The sequence below is a fragment of the Scatophagus argus genome, chromosome 15 (assembly GCF_020382885.2).
Source record: "Scatophagus argus isolate fScaArg1 chromosome 15, fScaArg1.pri, whole genome shotgun sequence".
Taxonomy (NCBI): domain Eukaryota; kingdom Metazoa; phylum Chordata; class Actinopteri; family Scatophagidae; genus Scatophagus; species Scatophagus argus.
This window is the reverse complement of record NC_058507.1, coordinates 5,291,020-5,307,665: the sequence shown is the minus strand read 5'-3', so window position 1 is coordinate 5,307,665 and position 16,646 is coordinate 5,291,020. Positions and strand designations below refer to the sequence as shown.

The window sequence follows — 16,646 nt, the reverse complement described above, 5'->3', positions numbered from 1 at the left end:
TTACCACCATCTCTCCGTTACAAAGAAAATACTAATAGAATGATAATGCAAATGTTTTGCATGAACACTTAACTTACAGATAAATTTAGTTTCATTTTGTGGTTTTATATAGATGACGTTGATGTTCCGTTAAAGCCTCCCATTGGCTGAGTAAATTCTGCCCTGAGTTTAGGCTGTAAGGCGCCATTTTCCTCTGTGAGAGCTTAGGGTGCACCATGGCAGCCTAACCACACACCATACGTAACATGTGAGAAGAGCTGTTAACACACATAAGGCTCTTACAGTGCAGTTTTGATGCAACATATCTTCACTAATCTTACAGAAAAATCTTAATATCATTAATAGACCTGATGTTGCATTACCAACATCTCACTATGATGATGATTAGGTTTGTGCAGTGCATCACTAAATTATGTCAGTTGATCTCTTCATAACTACAAAACAAACAGACTAAAGGAGGAAGCCTATGGTGTGGGCAAAAGAACTTAGCATCAGGAAGTGAAGGAGCCAAACAAACATTTGGAACAATGTATTTTTATTAGATCTTGGCCAGCCTATAGGTCGATGTAAACCTACAGTCATATCATATTTATTCCTTCACAAAATAAGAGAAACAAAAATCAGGCAACCAACTATTCATTAGGCAGTATTGCTGATAACTGACACACATTGTTGCTAAAGTCTCTGAAGCTGCATTAAATGAAAAACTGTCCAATGAAATCTCTCTGCGCTAAATGTCCAGCGGGCTCTCTCAAAATACTTTCTTCATATACTTTCTTTATCACCTTCTTTTAGCAAATGACACATGTCCAGACGTTTCTACATGTATTTCTTTTATACATTAGCACCAAATCTACATGAATCACACTCCTACTAACAGTTAATCTTCACAACTTATGAATATGTTGCATTTAATATCTTTGCAAGTTTATAATTGTCGTTCTTTTTTGACAAATGTAACATCAAAAACCATGTTAAAGCAAAGGTGAAGTACAAAATTACTGAAATCAGCAACATATAAGCAATTTTTTTTTCTAAGCATATAATGATGTTAAGTCTTTTACTAAACACAGTGCAAGCAGCTTTGTATTTTCTTTAGCAAGTACAACATCAGTTCTAGTAGCTTTATCGCACACAAGCTTTACCTATCTAAAGCAGCACTGATTTCCAACGAGGCAAACTACTGATGTCGTAACATCGGGAACAACCACTGCAAACAACACAGAGCCAACCAAGGTTGAGATTCACTGAGAAGATCTCAGTGGGTATGCAAATTTCTGTTTGTGGAGATGGGACTGCTTTCTACCATTTTCCCCACTAACTTACTTTCAGCCAAATGCATTTGGCTATTTGGCTGTATTTAACAAACACTAACTTACTGTTGACAGTTTCTGACAATTGTAGAGGTGAGTTTTGGAAATTAAAAGGACCAAATAACAACTTGCAGTATTGTGGCTAAATGAATATGATTTATGTTAATTGTACCACTTCATAGAAGTATCATGAACAGAGCATACACATGTAATTATGGTAAACTGTACTGAACTCTTCATTTTGGAGTTACAGAAATGCATTCTTTGATTGCATGTTCAGCACTTGGCACAAAATGTAGAGGACATTCAACAAATAAAACAGACCAAAAATCAAAACATTGTCCTGAATAAATGGGGTTTGAATGAAGACTAAAGATAGAAATAAAGGTACTGAAAAAACCCAAGAACAACTAGTTTGATATTCATGATTTACCTTATAATTCATTTAATTAAAACTGAATTTAGAATAGTGCAGCGTTTGTACCAGATGTGGTATGGCTTAGTCAAAATGTATTTGTAATTTTGAATACCACCATACCTCAATTTAGGTAACCTTAACATCACAAACATATATGAAATATTTATGAATCTGAAATATATTAAAGTAGCTATTATTAAGAGAGGAAAGTCTTTGGCACCACATATGGTACTAAGCCTCCATGCTGTTAAAATCCATTCCAACGTGTATTAAGTTTACCTTTTGTAAATCCACGGAAGGCTGCCACTTTTCTTTTACTACACTAAGTAACATTAATAATGAATAAAATTAGCTTAAGTACATTCAAGAGATGAACTAGAAATCACAGAGTAAGTGGTTTAGTCACCACGACCGCTGACCTCAACTGACCCACCTTCAGCAGACTGATTGTAAATGATCCGCACGTGCAACACAAACTTTTATATTAATCTGTTCTTTCAGAAAAGAACCACCATAACATTCATATTTTTCCAACTACAACACAACACGTCAGATTGTATGACCGTTGTGGCTTGTTTTGAATTAGTCAACAACGTAAAATAACTTTTTCACTTCAGCCTTTGAGTCACATTGGCCAAGGCAACAGCAAATGCCTGCACTGCTGAGAAAGGATATTGGAAATCCAAGATATAGGCATTCCCGTCAATTCGCCCAAACTGCATCACCTAAAGAAAAAAAAACACAGAAAAGAGGAAGACATATATACATTTTCTGGCAATCAACTAAAAGAACCACTGGCTAATCCACTCTACATTGTTGAGAATATCTGAAAACATTACCTGTCTGCCATCCAGCTCAATTTGAAAGTTCTTTGCTGACTCTTGTGTGACTCTCCCTCCAAAATCAAGCTGGTAGACCTGAGTGGCTTCGTTCCACAATGGTTGTTTATTGGCCATAACATAGACAAATCCTTGGCTTCCTAAACTGCGGTCCTCTCTTTCATTTGCCTTGCGGCACTTTATCTCCTCCAGCTCACTCGCCATACGCATGCTGCGCTTGTTCTTCCAGCTCTTCTTACTACTCTGGTTCTGGTTCATCAGCTCATCGCCACTAATAAACAACTCTGGCTCACTCTCTGAGCTATCCTGGAACTCATTAGTGGTTCTGCTCATCTTCTTGGTTTTATTGAGTTGCTCTCTCTGCCCCTTGGGTTTCTTCTTCTCTCTGCTGCCAAGCTTCGGGCTGGCAATGAGAGTGTTGAAGTCAGAGAGCGCACGCCCTTCCTTTCTGGACTTGACCTCGGAGACAGTCGGCATGTTGGCCTCCTCGGCTCTGCTGTCCAGTCTTTTGCGGCTCTTCTTGTTGAAGCGTTCAGACTCCTGTGGTACAGGGCTTTCATTCAGGGAAGATGGCTCTGGAAAGTTGTTGGCAGACTCTGCTAGATCCTCTGGTGCACTTTTGGATGGTGGTAGCTCAGTAGGTGGAGGAGGAGGAGGGAGAGGGGGTGGTGGAGGTGGCGCAGTTGGAGGAGGTGGGGACAGAATTGGTTTCTCTAAAATCTGATGAGTTTTGGTAGGGAGAGGAGGTGCTGGAGGGTCTTGCATGGGAGGTGGGCAAGGGTAAGGGTTCCAGGGATGAAGATTGACAGGGTGCAGCTGAAGTCCAGCACATGAACTGGCTCCTGGGTACATTGGGGGGAGAGGGCAACACGCTAAGTTAGCTAAATTCGGAGGATAGCCTGGTGGTAGGACCAAGTTGGGTTCCTGCTGAGCAAAGGAGACTGAAGCAACCACTTCATTTGGAGAACATTGTGGTGGAGGGTTCTGTAAGGTCTGAAGTGGAGGACCATTGTGACCCACACCTGGAGGAAAAGGCGAGAGGGATATCTGGTAACCTGATGGGAAAGTAAGAGTGCTCGTACTTGGACTGGTTGGAGGTTTAGTTGTGAGGACAAATGGCAGCCGAGTCATATCCAAGTGCTGAGCTTGACTGATGATGAGTGGAGGCGGTTTATGAGGTCCCGGTGGAGGAGCTATCATGGTTTGTTCTGGGGTGAGCCAGAACTCCTCTGAGGCAGAGGTGTCCCACTGGTAAGGCGGAGGGTGTTTTACTGTCAAACTGACATCGCCGAGAGTCAGCTGACGTACAGATTTTTCGAGATGACATTGCTGACTTAAAGTCTCATCTTCTGTGAAGGCAGAGTTAACATACACCGTTCTGTCTCTGCTGTTATCAACAGCACCCAGCAGACTGTAAGATGACTGAGAAGTCAGTGGAGTCGCACCTTTGGAGTGCACAATAATGGTGCTGTGATGAGCTCCTTTCCCTGGTGGGAAGTCCTGCCTCACCACCGTGCCACCTGCAATGCCACTACTTGTAGTTCCACCGCCACTAACACTGACACTGGTGCTGCTGCTGTTACTGCTGCACTGTGTGCAGGTGTACAGTGCAGTGGGCACCCTCTGCTGGTAGCTAAGTGCTAGTGCACTGTTTATCTTAGCCTTCGAGGGAAGGGTCCTTGAGCTTTCCATCATCTGTGGCACTTTAAGTCCCATGTCCCTGCGCTCACGACGTAGAGTGGCATGTATCAGACTGCTGTCAATTCTCTGTGGAGGAGGAAGTGTAGCACTTACTTGATTGGCTGGATCAGGGTAAGGAGGAGGGTCTCCACTTGGTATTGAGTATCGAGGGACAGAGAGACGACTCAGTGTTGCTGAGCTGTAGGGCAGCTGAATTTTTTTATTCTCAGAGGAAGTGACTTTGAGCGTGGCCGAGCCATGGACAGCATATGCATTTTGGTTGCGAATGAGGCGCCTACGTGGCCGACAAACCTCTTCCACATTTCCACTGCTGTCAAAGGTCGTGATCCTTTCATACCCCAGAGGTGTTGGGTATTGTAAGGTGACAGGGTGGAGCAAAAACTCATCCTTCTTGAGACAGGGGTCTGGTGCCAGGACACTTGGGCTGTCACAGTTTGTGACAAGCGTTTGAGGCGTAGTGGCGGCTGTAGCTGCCGCTGCAGACACTACAGTGCCCGGGTAAGGAGGAGGGGGATTAGCCTTCCTCATCTGGATTTCCACAGATCCATCCATGTCAGTGAAGGGAGGTAAAGTCCGTGGCAGGCTTGGCTTGAGAGTGTGTCCATGCTCCACCCTGTTGAATCCAGGCTCAGTGGTAGGAGGAGGAATCTGAGGCAGAAGATGAATCTGTTGCAAAGAAATGGTCGGATACCCAGTTGGAGGAGGGGGCAGCGACATCTGCATCTTCAGCTGCTGCTGCATTTGTTGGTGCTGCCTCTGCATCTGCTGATGTTGCTGCTGAATCTGCTGGTGCTGCTGCTGGAGCTGCTGCTGCTGCTGCCTCATCTCCTGGATCTGTTGCCGGATTTGCTGCTGCTGCTGTTGCATCTGCTGCTGTTGTTGCTGCATCTGTTCGTGTTGCAGCTGCATCTGTTGCTGCTGCTGCTGGATTTGATGTTGGTGCTGAAGTTGTTGAGGTGTCACTTGCTGTTGATTTTGTTGTATTTGTTGGTGTTGCTGAACCTGGTGTTGTTGATGTTGGGGCTGCTGTGGATGTAGTGCCTGCTGGTGGTGAAGCTGCTGTAGCTGTTGATGTTGCTGCTGTAATTGCTGTTGTTGTTGTTGTTGTTGTTGTTGTTGTTGCTGTGATTGGGACTGATGATGGTGTTGCTGTTGCTGCTGCTGATGCTGTTGTTGTTGTTGTTGCTGTGATTGGGACTGATGATGGTGCTGTTGTTGTTGTTGCTGATGCTGTTGTTGTTGTTGTTGTTGCTGTGATTGGGACTGATGATGGTGCTGTAGTTGATGATGATGCATTTTCTGCTGCTGCTGTGTTTGCATTTGTTGTGACTGTTTGGACTGCGGTTGGCGAGGCTGCTGCGAATGAGTCCGCTGTTGGTGAGGCTGCGGGGGGAGATGGTGAGGTGGAGGAGGGGGAGGAAGAGTACCAGGAAGAAGAGGACGCATCTCCAGGCCATTGAAGATCACCTGACCGGGGTTTGAATATCTAGTTGGCACTGGGTACGGTGTTGCAACTGCATCCTGCCCGTGATCAGTGACCGGGACAGAAGCTGCCGCCGCTGCAGCTGCAGCTGCTGCAGTGGCTGTAGGGTTGGTCAGCACATCTAGCTGGATATTCTGATTGGCCAGAAGAGATTGAACCAGGCCAATACTCTGAGTTGGAGACATGGCCTGAGCCGGGCTGTGGATGGGAGCAATAGGAATGTTGACTGTACAGGGAGGATTGTCTCCTGCCACTCCAGATGGACCCATCACTTTATAAAAACACAGAAGAGAAATATGTAAGTGGCTTTTAAAACATAAAAAAAAAATTATAATGTTACATATAAAGTTATATGTACTTTTATCCACTCGTACCTGGTAAGTCATCCTCATCTTCACTGAACACATTAGGGTTGAACACAGGCAGGCTCATAAAGTCATGAGTAATCTTTCGCACTTCTGGCAGGTAGATTGTCATCTGTCTCGGTTGCAGATGAAGCAAACTTGTCTTATAGATGACTGAAACATGGAAGAAAGTTAGAGTGACTGTTAAAGCCATCAGAATGTTCAACCTGATGTGTATGTGTGGCTTTTGTGTGACATTTACCTGCACCAAGATTGGCAGGGAGAAAAGAAGCAAGTCCAACAATTTTGAATTTTGTTCCCCAAATGTTGGATGTGACTTGAGCAAGGTAGTTGTGCTTTGGAGCAGAGGTGATGGAAATAATGTGAACATTTTGATTATTTTGACCAATTACAGTAAAAACTAATGCAGATAGTACTGTATCATTAGCAGATAATTCAGAATCTTACCTCTGTGATCCCATCCATTGAAAACTCTCGACGTGTCAAACTGGGGGACCGCACTGGAGGCTTCTTTGTTGGTAATCGTGGTGAGCGCTGGCCTTCCTGATTGGCACGTGAAAGCTTGGGAGATTTTCTTGACTCCATGTTCATCCTTTGAAACAAAGAAGTAAATTATTCAGTTATCTTTTCCTTTTTGACATTTTCCGTTGTCGTTAATTGCAGTCATGGATTTAATTAGCAAATAAAAAAAACAAAAGCTACAAAAATATCTGCAAACACTCTGTGATTCAGGCCAGTGTTCATTTGTATAATTTCTGACATGTAGAGTTAGGGTGACCTGTTTCCTCGGGATAACTTTGGTGACTTCTTCCCGACCCACTCATCGCTCAACTCAATGTCACTGGAGTCAGAGCAGTTACAGCTGTCAGTGTATGAGATCATGGGATTCACACACACCTCCTCTGGAAAAACAAAACCAACACAAAACAGAAAAAGCTCATTTGCACCATGTCTACTAACATGTCATTAAACAACCCCTGTGTGAAGAACATCATTAAAAGTAAGTGAATGTTTGGTGAGTGGGACCACAGGCTAAATGCAACCTCAGTGCAGCCAGGTCATGGTACAGACTATTCCTGTATTAAGCCTGCGACTGTATTACATCAGAGAGGAGCAGTCATCACCAGAGTCTGTTTGTTCTTACTCAAGGTGAATGATGGCACAACACATGAAAAGGGACAGCCATTTTAAAATGGAGCACAAGTTTAAAGACATGAACCAGGCACAAATTTTACAATTCAAGATGACAAGGAACAACATTTCAGACTTAGGGCCAGTCTCTGGTCCAGGCAACCGGTTTCTGCTTCAGCTATATCAATATTTCAAAAGCTCTTAGTCCATCTCAAGAGCATTTTGGGAAATATGCTTAGTCACTTTCTTGCTGATACTTAAATAAGAGGAAGTATACCATTCTCATGTGTGCCTATTAAATATAAGGCTACAGCGGGCAGCTGATTAGCTTAGCCTACCATTAAGACTGGAAGCAGGAGGAACAGCGAGCCTGACTCTGTCTAAAACCAACTACACAGTGAAGCAAAGACATTTTACAAATTGAGTCTCTTGGTGTCTGTCAAATGTCATAAATAAATAAATAAATAAACTCTTTCAGTATTTATATATTGAAATCCCTCTCTTGTTGTCATGGCGACTACAGGAAGTCCCAGGCCAAGAAATACAACAGCTTTACATTTGTACTTGTGTACAGATTAAACAAGTGGCATACAACATGTCAATTTTTATTTTTTCTGGACAAAGCCAAGCTAGCTGTAGCCTTTGCTTACAATCATTATGCTAAGCTAAGTTAATAGTCTCCTGGATCCAGTCTCATATTTAGCATACAGACATTGAATGGTATCAGCGTTCTCATGTCTGGAGTTTCATTTGTAGTTTCTCTGGATAATCAACAGGATGGAACTACTGTCTACCAAAGAAATAGTCCCTATAGAGACCCTGTAAGTTTTAAGCCCACCTGCTTTGCCATCTGTTTTTGGATCCATAATGACAAACTCGGGCCGGAGTTTACTGATGCGCCTTCCTTTGAGAATAGGCACCAGTCCTCCTAAATATTCTAGGTAGAGAGTGTAGCAGGGTCCGCCGGCCTCAGGGCTGTCCTCTGCTCGCTTCATAGTGCAATGGAGCCTCTCGTTTCCAGCTGTGGGATAGCTGACAAAGTCACGGATGTTGTTGGGGTCAGGGATTGGGGGCTAGAACAAAGAGAGGAAAGAGCTGTAAGAATTGCTGGACACTCAAATGAAAACATGTTTCAGTCAGCAGTTCTGCATTATAAGCAACAAAGTTGGTAAGAAGCTGTCAGTGACTGTTACTCCTCAATTACTAAGGGATCAGTGCACCTTGATGGTTGGTATGAAAGCACTGGTGACATAAGAGCAGAGCAGCGAGGGCATGTTCAGTTTCCCCACGTCCTTCTCCTCTCGCAGGGCGCTGGCGATGCCCTGCTGGCATAAAAGTTGGAGGCTGGCCACCCTGTGCTCCACTCGCACCACATACAGTGCTGGTCCACATGCAAGGAACAGTCGAGAGTCTCTGTGACCCCAACAGATGGTGGTGATGGGTCTCTGGAAGACAATTAGTCACAATCGATTCCTACAGTAGTCAACCATCAACATTCACCTGCAGCAAAGCTTTCACTCACTCATATAACACTTCCTCACATCTCTTGTGCATTTTACTGATTCAGCTGCTGTTAATCTTTCAAATTCTGTCCATTTTTATTTGACACTTCAGGCTTCAGATAATGTACACTCAGTACCCGATAAAGTTAATGTTCTCAGGCTTTTTACTCTTTTGTAATTTAGATTTTTGAATTAAATTTTTCCTATTTTGTCAGTTCTTTTTGTGATTTATATGCAGCTGCTCTAACACTGATTTCCCTTTGGGATTAATAAAGTGCTTTGTCTCCCTACTGGATAGTTAATTCAGCTCTCAGTTGGTGTATTCATTTCTCCAGATGTTTTGTCTGTCCTGTTATTATTTCACACTTTATATCAAGGCTCGTAGTTTTTATGTGCTTTTGTTTTGAAACACAAACAATAGAAATAACTCATCCATAAGTGACTGACAAAATGGACACCAACTAGAGAAATGACTAGACAGGCCTAATTTTAATGCTGACACTGAAAGCCTTATGGTTGTTGTGATATTTATTTTAAATTGTTCGTTGTTCCGTTTATTCCTATTGTATCCCTCAATCTATATGGGACCAACCTGTGCCGGTGTCTCCAAAGTGTAGATGTGTTCTCCTTGGACATTATAGAACTTTACAAGGGCGTTCCTCATGATGGATGCGCAGGCAGACTCGGCTGGAAGCCCGTGTCTCTCCATGCCGGCCACAGCCAGGAGGTCTCCCTGGGAGCACCACTGGGCCTCAACATCTGCGGAGGGAACGAAGACAAAAAAACCTTACGAGTTATGGCTCGTATGATCAATGCAATTCATAAACATACCTGTAAATGTCAAAGCGAAACATGAACGTTTATACCTTTCAGCCCCGAGCGAATCACGGTGGGAGAGAGGTCATCGTAGTTGTTCATCAAACTGATATCTCCTGACAAGAAGGTGACCGTCAGCAAAGGCTTGACTCTGCGCACTTGAAGGAACAAGGAAAAGTAAGTACATTAGCTTTCCGCAGCCAACAGAAGGTAGCAAGCTGTCATATGAGCAGCATCTGTCTGTACCTAAAGGCAGAACATTGTCGTCAGAGTCCGTGTCGCTCTCTGTGCTGTCCTCGACCAGGAAATCAGGGCAGTTCCAGGACATGCTCACAATCCCATCAGACTCGTGTAGCAGAACATGGGCAAGCATTCGTCCGTGACAGTCCATCACTATCACCTGACCATCTGCTGTACCAAAGAAGACCTGAGGGGGCATTGCACATTAAACTTTAATAGATGAGATGATGAAAAAGCTCTAGAGGATCAAACACTTGGCTGTAATGTGCTGCAAAGAAGCCCATTGTGTGAGTCGTTTCATCTTATAGTTTTTCTCATTAAAGATATCTTATTTATGTTTCATGACATAAGGAAAGTCCAACCAGATGATGCGTACCTGCTGATCATCGGGTGTCCAGATGCCACAGGTGATTTGGCTCTCCAGGTTAATCTCAGAGGACCAGTGTCTTTGTCCGCTGACTGAGCCAACCAACACAAAGCCATCCCGGTACGCAATCAGTGCTTGAGTACCATCATGTGACCAAGTGAAGTCACTCACCTGCAGGAAAGAAATGTTCCCCTTCAAACAATCTGTGTATGTATACAGGGCCCTACCATCAAAATACTGTCATCAGTTGTATTTCAGATGTATTAAAGGCTTCCAAGTCACTGTTGCTCAGCATAACTGTAATTTTCTTGTCAGTCTTCAGGTGATAACAGCAAAAAAGAGTCTACCTGGGCTCCCCTGTCATTCACCAGCTCTACAGACCATCTTCCTTCATACTGGATCCATACAAAAATACCTCCTTCCATATCACAGGTGGCCAGCTTCTGAAAAGGTTCATTCCAACGCACCAAGACAACCTGCAAAAGCCCATAAAATTATTAGCATTACTCACAAAACACAGCTGGTTTTCTGCACAGAAGAACTCTTATGATTAATGCACAGCATGAGCACAGTGCTAAAAAAACAAAAGTGTTTTCAAAACCCACTGCAGACAGTCATATCACTAGACTCAAGGCCAGACCTCGCTGTTGTGTCCTCGCAGGTTAAAATTGATTCTCTGAGGTGTAGTTCTGTCCCTCCTGCAGTGACTCGATGTAAACGTCACCCCAACAACTCCTCTCCCGTTCCCTGTGGCGAGCCAGCCCTCCTCATAGTACCGTCTCCGGCACACCGGCTTGTCCTTTTCGCTCTTGGGGACCCGGCCTTTCCACGAAAGGCAGAGGATGTTGGAGTCGCTGCAGAGGATGGGACCATGTTCCACGGCAGCCAACATCCCTACTGACTGACCAGGCTAGTCGGTAAAGAAGAGGATGAGGAAGTTGGAGGTGAGTTTGCGTTTTCTTAAATTTACTTGAAACAGCTTTGCGAGAAGAAGGACAGTAAAATAAACCATTAAATAGCTGAGATTAAAAGTTAAGCCTTGTGTTGAGTCCATCTGCTAAGGAAGATGCAAAGGCCTCAATTACTAAATGGACCTGGTTATGAGATTATTATTCTGTCAATTACTTCTTCCAAGGTCAACAATGAACTTTCAGTCCCAACTTCTAAGTCAAATTGGATGTAAATTTCTTAAAAATGGTATTGACCAAAGGGATCCTTGCAGTGAGATTGTTTGGCCAATTAATGAAACTCATAAAGGTGAGTAATGTGATCAAGAGATGAACATGGATTTAACACTGAAATTCTGCTGCTTAGAGGACAAAGTTTAAGAAGAACCCACCCTAAAAGAAGTCCCATCAATAACATACAGGAAGGCAAAACCATCAGTGCATACACAGATACCCGTGGGCATCGCCTTCCCAAGGTAGTTCACAGAAATCAAACTGGCGACTGAAACAAGAGGCTCCTGTTTGAAATATTTAAGCCAAGCGAGCTTCCTTTGAGCGAGCTTGCCACAGTGAATCACTAAATGTGCCCTTAACACCAGTCAAATCACCATGGCTCCTGCTCATAGCTGTTGTTCTATTATTCACTGTCTATGGAGCAGCTCCAGGTGACATCATCACCACAGCCTGTCTTTTTTTTTTTTTTTTTTTTATCGGTAAGGATTCACAAATTAAGATTGAAAGGATCACTGGAATCATTTTGGAATCATTTTAAAGCCTTAACAGACTGTTAGCAGCATTCTGATGTCTGTTGAAATACTGTACTGGCTTTGCTCACTTAGCTTAGTTACATCTCAGACTGAGGGCATTCATTTCCAGCCTGGTCCAAATCTACTGAGAATGACACTGCCTGAAAACAAAATGTCCTAAAGGGCTAACGCGTAGCTTTTGAAGAAGGAAAGGCTACATCTCACAATAAAGATATCTACTGTAAGGTTTTATCGACTTAAACATCAACCCTTTAACTCTTTAACATACAGCTTTATGATTTTAATTTCCCCTTAAGTAGCTTAAGGGTTGTTATTAATCTTATTCTGCTGCTCGCAGTGTTACATATTCTACATCTTCTACATCTTGCATGAGCAACACATTTTACAAAATTTAGTCTGGCTTCCCTGGTGTCTTTGGACACTTTGGGATCTCCTCTAAAATTTAAAATTTATGTTCTGTGAAGAGCTCATACTGACTGGTGAGTAAACTGCACAAAATGTAATGATATTTTATGAAATGCCCAATTAAGACTCTGATCTGACAGCATTTCAACATACCTCATAGTTCCTGGGCATGTTGAGTCAAAATTCCTCCAATGAAGGTGTCCATATTTCCATTCAGATGGATGCACTGAAAGGTAATGGCTGCTCTGCTCTCCGGTGCTTACAACAAAATCTAAGGGGAAGTAAAATGCATCATACGGCCAGATGTTGTCCAGCTCTCCATTCACTTAAATCAACCAGCTCTGTGCTTCAGAGTTGGCCACGAAATGATGTGAGGCTCCTTTGATGACAGTGGCCCACCCCATGTCCTCCTGATGTGGCTCTGGAGTTGTGTAATCCTGTTGCAATGAAGAAGAAGGGTGGGAAAAAAGACGAATAAAACACCGTTATTCAACAAGTAAGGTTATTTAAAGAGAAAGAGAGAGCGAGAGGTGGTTCTTGCTTAAAATAGGCGCGTTGTCACTCAGTGCATCAACCTTGAAATTCTCAGTTTTTCTCAGTCTCTATGCAACACCAGCACTGCATTGGAGATCAGTGCACTCGCAGTCTCCATGGGTACTGATACTGTCCGCTTCTTCCTATTTTACGTCAAACAAAACACCAGAGCAGACAGGCAGAAATGTGAACTACTCTATTCCAATTTCTACATAAAAATATCATTAACGTCTTTTAATGCAGATCATAGAAATAAAAATGACAATTTATACACTGCGGTTTAAAGCAATAATTCCCCTCTCGCTTTGAAGAATGCAGATTAACAGAACCCAATAAGACAGATCATCTCCTCTGTGAAGGTCTGTCACTGTTACACATTACATCAATTACATTTCCTCATTCACAGGCGTCTTGTAGCCGCATGCAGCTGTCTGAATCAGGCAGGACTGACGAGGCGAGTGAGCTGCGGTGGAAAACGCATAAATGCTTTCATCAGAGAGGGAATATGGGCACACATCATGCAGTTGTACGTACCTGACACCGCTATAGCAATGTTAATCCAGAGGCAGTCGGCGTACAATGCGGTCGTGTTGCCAGGCACTTTTTTTCCGCTGGCGCACTTTGGGGTTGTGGCTTTAAAGCGGGTTGCCATGAGGCAGGTAGCACGAAAAATGGACCCCCTAACTTAAAGTGCCATTAAATCGAAAGAGCCGATACATTTAATATGCCTATCAAGAATCACTGAAGCCAATAATGTACAGTTTAACCAAGAATTACTACATTCTCATATGGAATCTGGTCCACAGGCTACAATGATCAATATACGATTTATTGCAGCACCTCAAAAGGGGGTTTCTTTCATAATGGCAACCTCACACGGCGCACCCCATCTTTCTAAAGCAAGTTGAAGTGACATTTTTGACACAAGCCCTTGATGGGATGAATGTGCTGGTAACTGAGTCTCTTATCTTCCTGCCACGTTATTAATTATTATTAATTAGGCGACTGATTGCACCAAACTTTCCATCATTTCACACACAATTAGTCCACGATGACATCAGAATCACTCACTTTATATAAGTGAACTGCTTCGCTTTGTGCATTAAACCACAGGCACTGGAATAAAATCTTCATGAAATCTTTTATTGTGATATTATTTAATATAAAAATCTAGCACACCATGTTTCCCCTCATCTTCAAACGATCAGAGTAAAATACACCCTCAGATTTTCTTTTCCACCTGTGTCTCTCAGCTGGCCAACCACATCATGGGTCATGACATGCTCTGCAGTGGTCACAAATAACTGTATAAAAGTGCATTGATTGGTCGATTAATCAAAAAATGCCAAGCGCTTGCTTGTTCAGTATTCTCCAGGACTGTCATTCATTCATGATTTCACAGTAAATTGAATATTGTTGAGTTCAATACAAAATGACTCCTTATTTTGTCAATTATTTGGAAAATTATTGTTAGTTGCACCTCCACTGTATTGATTAATACAGAGCTGAGGCTTGATGGCAGTGGAAGCATCTCGAACACTTAAGAGCACACTGCTTTAGACTGAAAAGCATCAGAGGAGGTCTGATCTCTCAATATGCAGAGGACACTGTCCCTCATAAAGAACACAACGCAGGCAGAGAGTCCCGTGTAATCCCACATTACTCTCCTTTGTCAGGTCTTGTCATGCTTATGCAGGCGTATTCAGGTGCACGTCTCTTCAAAGGCATGGATGACACTGTTGTATTCAGGAGGAGGAGTCTGTGAGGGGAGGAAACCTTTAAGTCCATTGCTGCCCAGCCAGAAGGAATGTCTCTTGTTCGACACAAGGGACACTGAATCCAACGAGTTGGAAGCTGCTGTGTCCTCTGGCATGGTGACCTGAGTGTCCTCTCCCATGTCCAGGCCAGCCCTGCTTCTCTTTGGCAATGGGCGAAAGGTGGAGGTCTCGAAGCCGGGCTTGCTCCCCAGAGGGCCCACTGGCTCCAAAGAGGGCTGCCGGTAGACACTCAGAAAAGTGCTCCTGTAGAGGCCCATCTGGCAGCTCATGGGGTCGTTTCTTTGTGAGGTGCCAGTTCTCTTTTTAGTGCGCCTGGTGATCTTGGCGGTGGCCCGGCGCCTGGTCGCCCAGGTCAACAGAACATAGACCAAAGCACCCAGCAGCAGACCCACAAGCATGGACAAACAGAAGGCTAGAATCATATCACCTGGAAAGGGACAAAAATCAATGCAGAGTGTCAGAAAAGGGGACACAGTGGGCGAGGACATCAAAATAACGATTGGAAAATGGTTGGATGTAGTAGAATGTGAGCCAGGATGGCTGTTTGGCTGCATTTCAAGTTGAAAATGAAACCTTATTAGCATAGACGAGGAACAGTTGCATAAAGTACACCACATACCTGCCAGATTTGTTTCAGGAAGTTTTGTTTTTCGATTGATTTTTTTACCACTGGACATTGCTATACTGGGCACAGCGTTATATAAAATCTTACATCATACCTGCGTGTGGGTTCACTGTCTATGTGGTATCATTGTGCTGAAGTACACAGTGGTGTATCATTGGTGTGAGGAATGGAAAAAAAGACCTTTTATAATTTGACTGTCACGTTGTTCCTGAAACAATAAGATAAAGATCCCGACGATCCCGAAGTTTTGTACGATTTCTCAAGAAAAGTTATTCAAGGCAGGTTTTCTACGTACCTTCTTCAACAAGGCAATTCAAAGTGCTTTGTGTGGGAAATAGACAGGCATTAAAATAAAATACAGCAGAAGGATTTTTAAAGAATATTTTCAAATTAAGATAAAAAGAAAATAACCTGAAATGAACAAAAGGCAAGAAACTGTTACAAAAAATGGATAAATTGATCTTTTTAAAGGGCAGTGGCAAACACAAAGGTTTTAAACTGGCACATAAGGGAACTATGAGTTATTTTCTGGAAATATGTTTCTAAAAAGTTCATACTGACTGTTTTGATGCAACAGACAATCATAGATGATCTGAGTGGCCAGTGAGGGCTTTTTATTTAAATTATAATTTAATACATTTTGGTCTTGAACTTACTGAGTGATATATTCAGAACTCATCTGTCGATTTTTCAGATCTGTCTGAAAACAGTGTGATTTTTGGTAACCCTGAGCTGAGCGCCAGATGAAACAGATTTTCATGTGAAAACATAATTTGTTGTGTCAACTGAGGAACTTTCACAGCCACAACTTACGGTACATCCGTGCGTTCTTACACAGTAACCTAAGCGAGTAAGTGCCATGATATTCACAAGAAACAATACAAATACACTCACCAAGATTAAATGATTTTAGTATCTCCAAAAAGGGATGTGTTTCATTATGTGCCATAATTCCACAATAAACTGGTGTTAGATTCCACACCAACTCGGAACAGACGGACGAACACTAGCTTTTTCCAAGACAGGCTTTTTGTTTCTTTTCCCCTACAATGTTTGGTGCGGCGGAAACTTTGCTGTCATGCTTCCTTCCCTCTCTGGCTTTAAAATTAGCAAGTGCATTGCTTATCTGTGTGGGACATAACACTGGGAAACAGGGTTGTTTCCTTTTGCATCATTTCCTTAGGATCAATACTTTTCAACAATGGCTTTATTGGCTTAAGTAATGGCATGTTAATTGTGTTCGCTTGCAGATAGAAAACATATTATTTTTTATTCTTGGTAGGAGTGTAAGGTGAAATAATAAGACATCAGAACCATTAAAAATACAACCTTACTTCTGACGCAAAAGGAACTGGCAGTCTTTCCAAGTGTCTTGACAAGGTTATGGATAAGCTTAACCAAGAAAACCTAACCAT

At 42.8% G+C, this 16,646-nt stretch overlaps 2 protein-coding genes across 5 annotated transcripts; both read right to left on the bottom strand.

Annotated features, from left to right (window-relative positions):
• Positions 1 to 497: 497 nt before the first annotated feature.
• On the bottom strand, positions 498 to 13,844 carry tulp4b (TUB like protein 4b). 4 transcript variants are annotated; one of them, XM_046412752.1, is made up of 17 exons: positions 13,363 to 13,844; positions 12,870 to 12,971; positions 12,448 to 12,731; positions 10,816 to 11,085; positions 10,523 to 10,651; positions 10,185 to 10,346; positions 9,815 to 9,995; positions 9,619 to 9,726; positions 9,345 to 9,511; positions 8,471 to 8,695; positions 8,089 to 8,323; positions 6,898 to 7,021; positions 6,567 to 6,711; positions 6,361 to 6,454; positions 6,129 to 6,272; positions 2,571 to 6,025; positions 498 to 2,456 (listed from the first exon to the last, which is right to left on the bottom strand). In XM_046412752.1, exons 3-17 carry the CDS (start codon positions 12,463 to 12,465, stop codon positions 2,340 to 2,342), a joined length of 5,574 nt encoding a protein of 1,857 aa, XP_046268708.1. In that variant the 5' UTR covers positions 12,466 to 12,731; positions 12,870 to 12,971; positions 13,363 to 13,844; the 3' UTR covers positions 498 to 2,339. The 4 variants fall into 4 exon arrangements, with proteins under 4 accessions (XP_046268708.1, XP_046268707.1, XP_046268706.1 ...); XM_046412751.1 differs by having other exon boundaries at positions 12,448 to 12,971; XM_046412750.1 differs by lacking the exon at positions 12,870 to 12,971.
• A 111-nt stretch (positions 13,845 to 13,955) lies between these two features.
• Positions 13,956 to 16,304, bottom strand: myct1b (myc target 1b). Its single transcript, XM_046412871.1, has 2 exons — positions 16,126 to 16,304; positions 13,956 to 15,033 (listed from the first exon to the last, which is right to left on the bottom strand). The coding sequence occupies exons 1-2, from the start codon at positions 16,178 to 16,180 to the stop codon at positions 14,531 to 14,533; spliced, it is 558 nt and encodes a 185-aa protein (XP_046268827.1). The 5' UTR covers positions 16,181 to 16,304; the 3' UTR covers positions 13,956 to 14,530.
• Positions 16,305 to 16,646: the final 342 nt, after the last annotated feature.

Excerpts from the sequence above, each read along its gene's own strand:
- tulp4b (XM_046412751.1), bottom strand. Across the intron at positions 7,022-8,088 it reads AAAAACAGATGGCAAAGCAG|AGGAGGTGTGTGTGAATCCC; the intron begins GTGGGCTTAAAA and ends TTGTTTTTCCAG. Across the intron at positions 6,026-6,128 it reads AGATGAGGATGACTTACCAG|TGATGGGTCCATCTGGAGTG; the intron begins GTACGAGTGGAT and ends GTTTTTATAAAG.
- myct1b (XM_046412871.1), bottom strand. The coding sequence starts at position 16,180 with ATGGCACATAATGAAACACATCCCTTTTTGGAGATACTAAAATCATTT. Across the intron at positions 15,034-16,125 it reads ACTAAAATCATTTAATCTTG|GTGATATGATTCTAGCCTTC; the intron begins GTGAGTGTATTT and ends GTCCCTTTCCAG.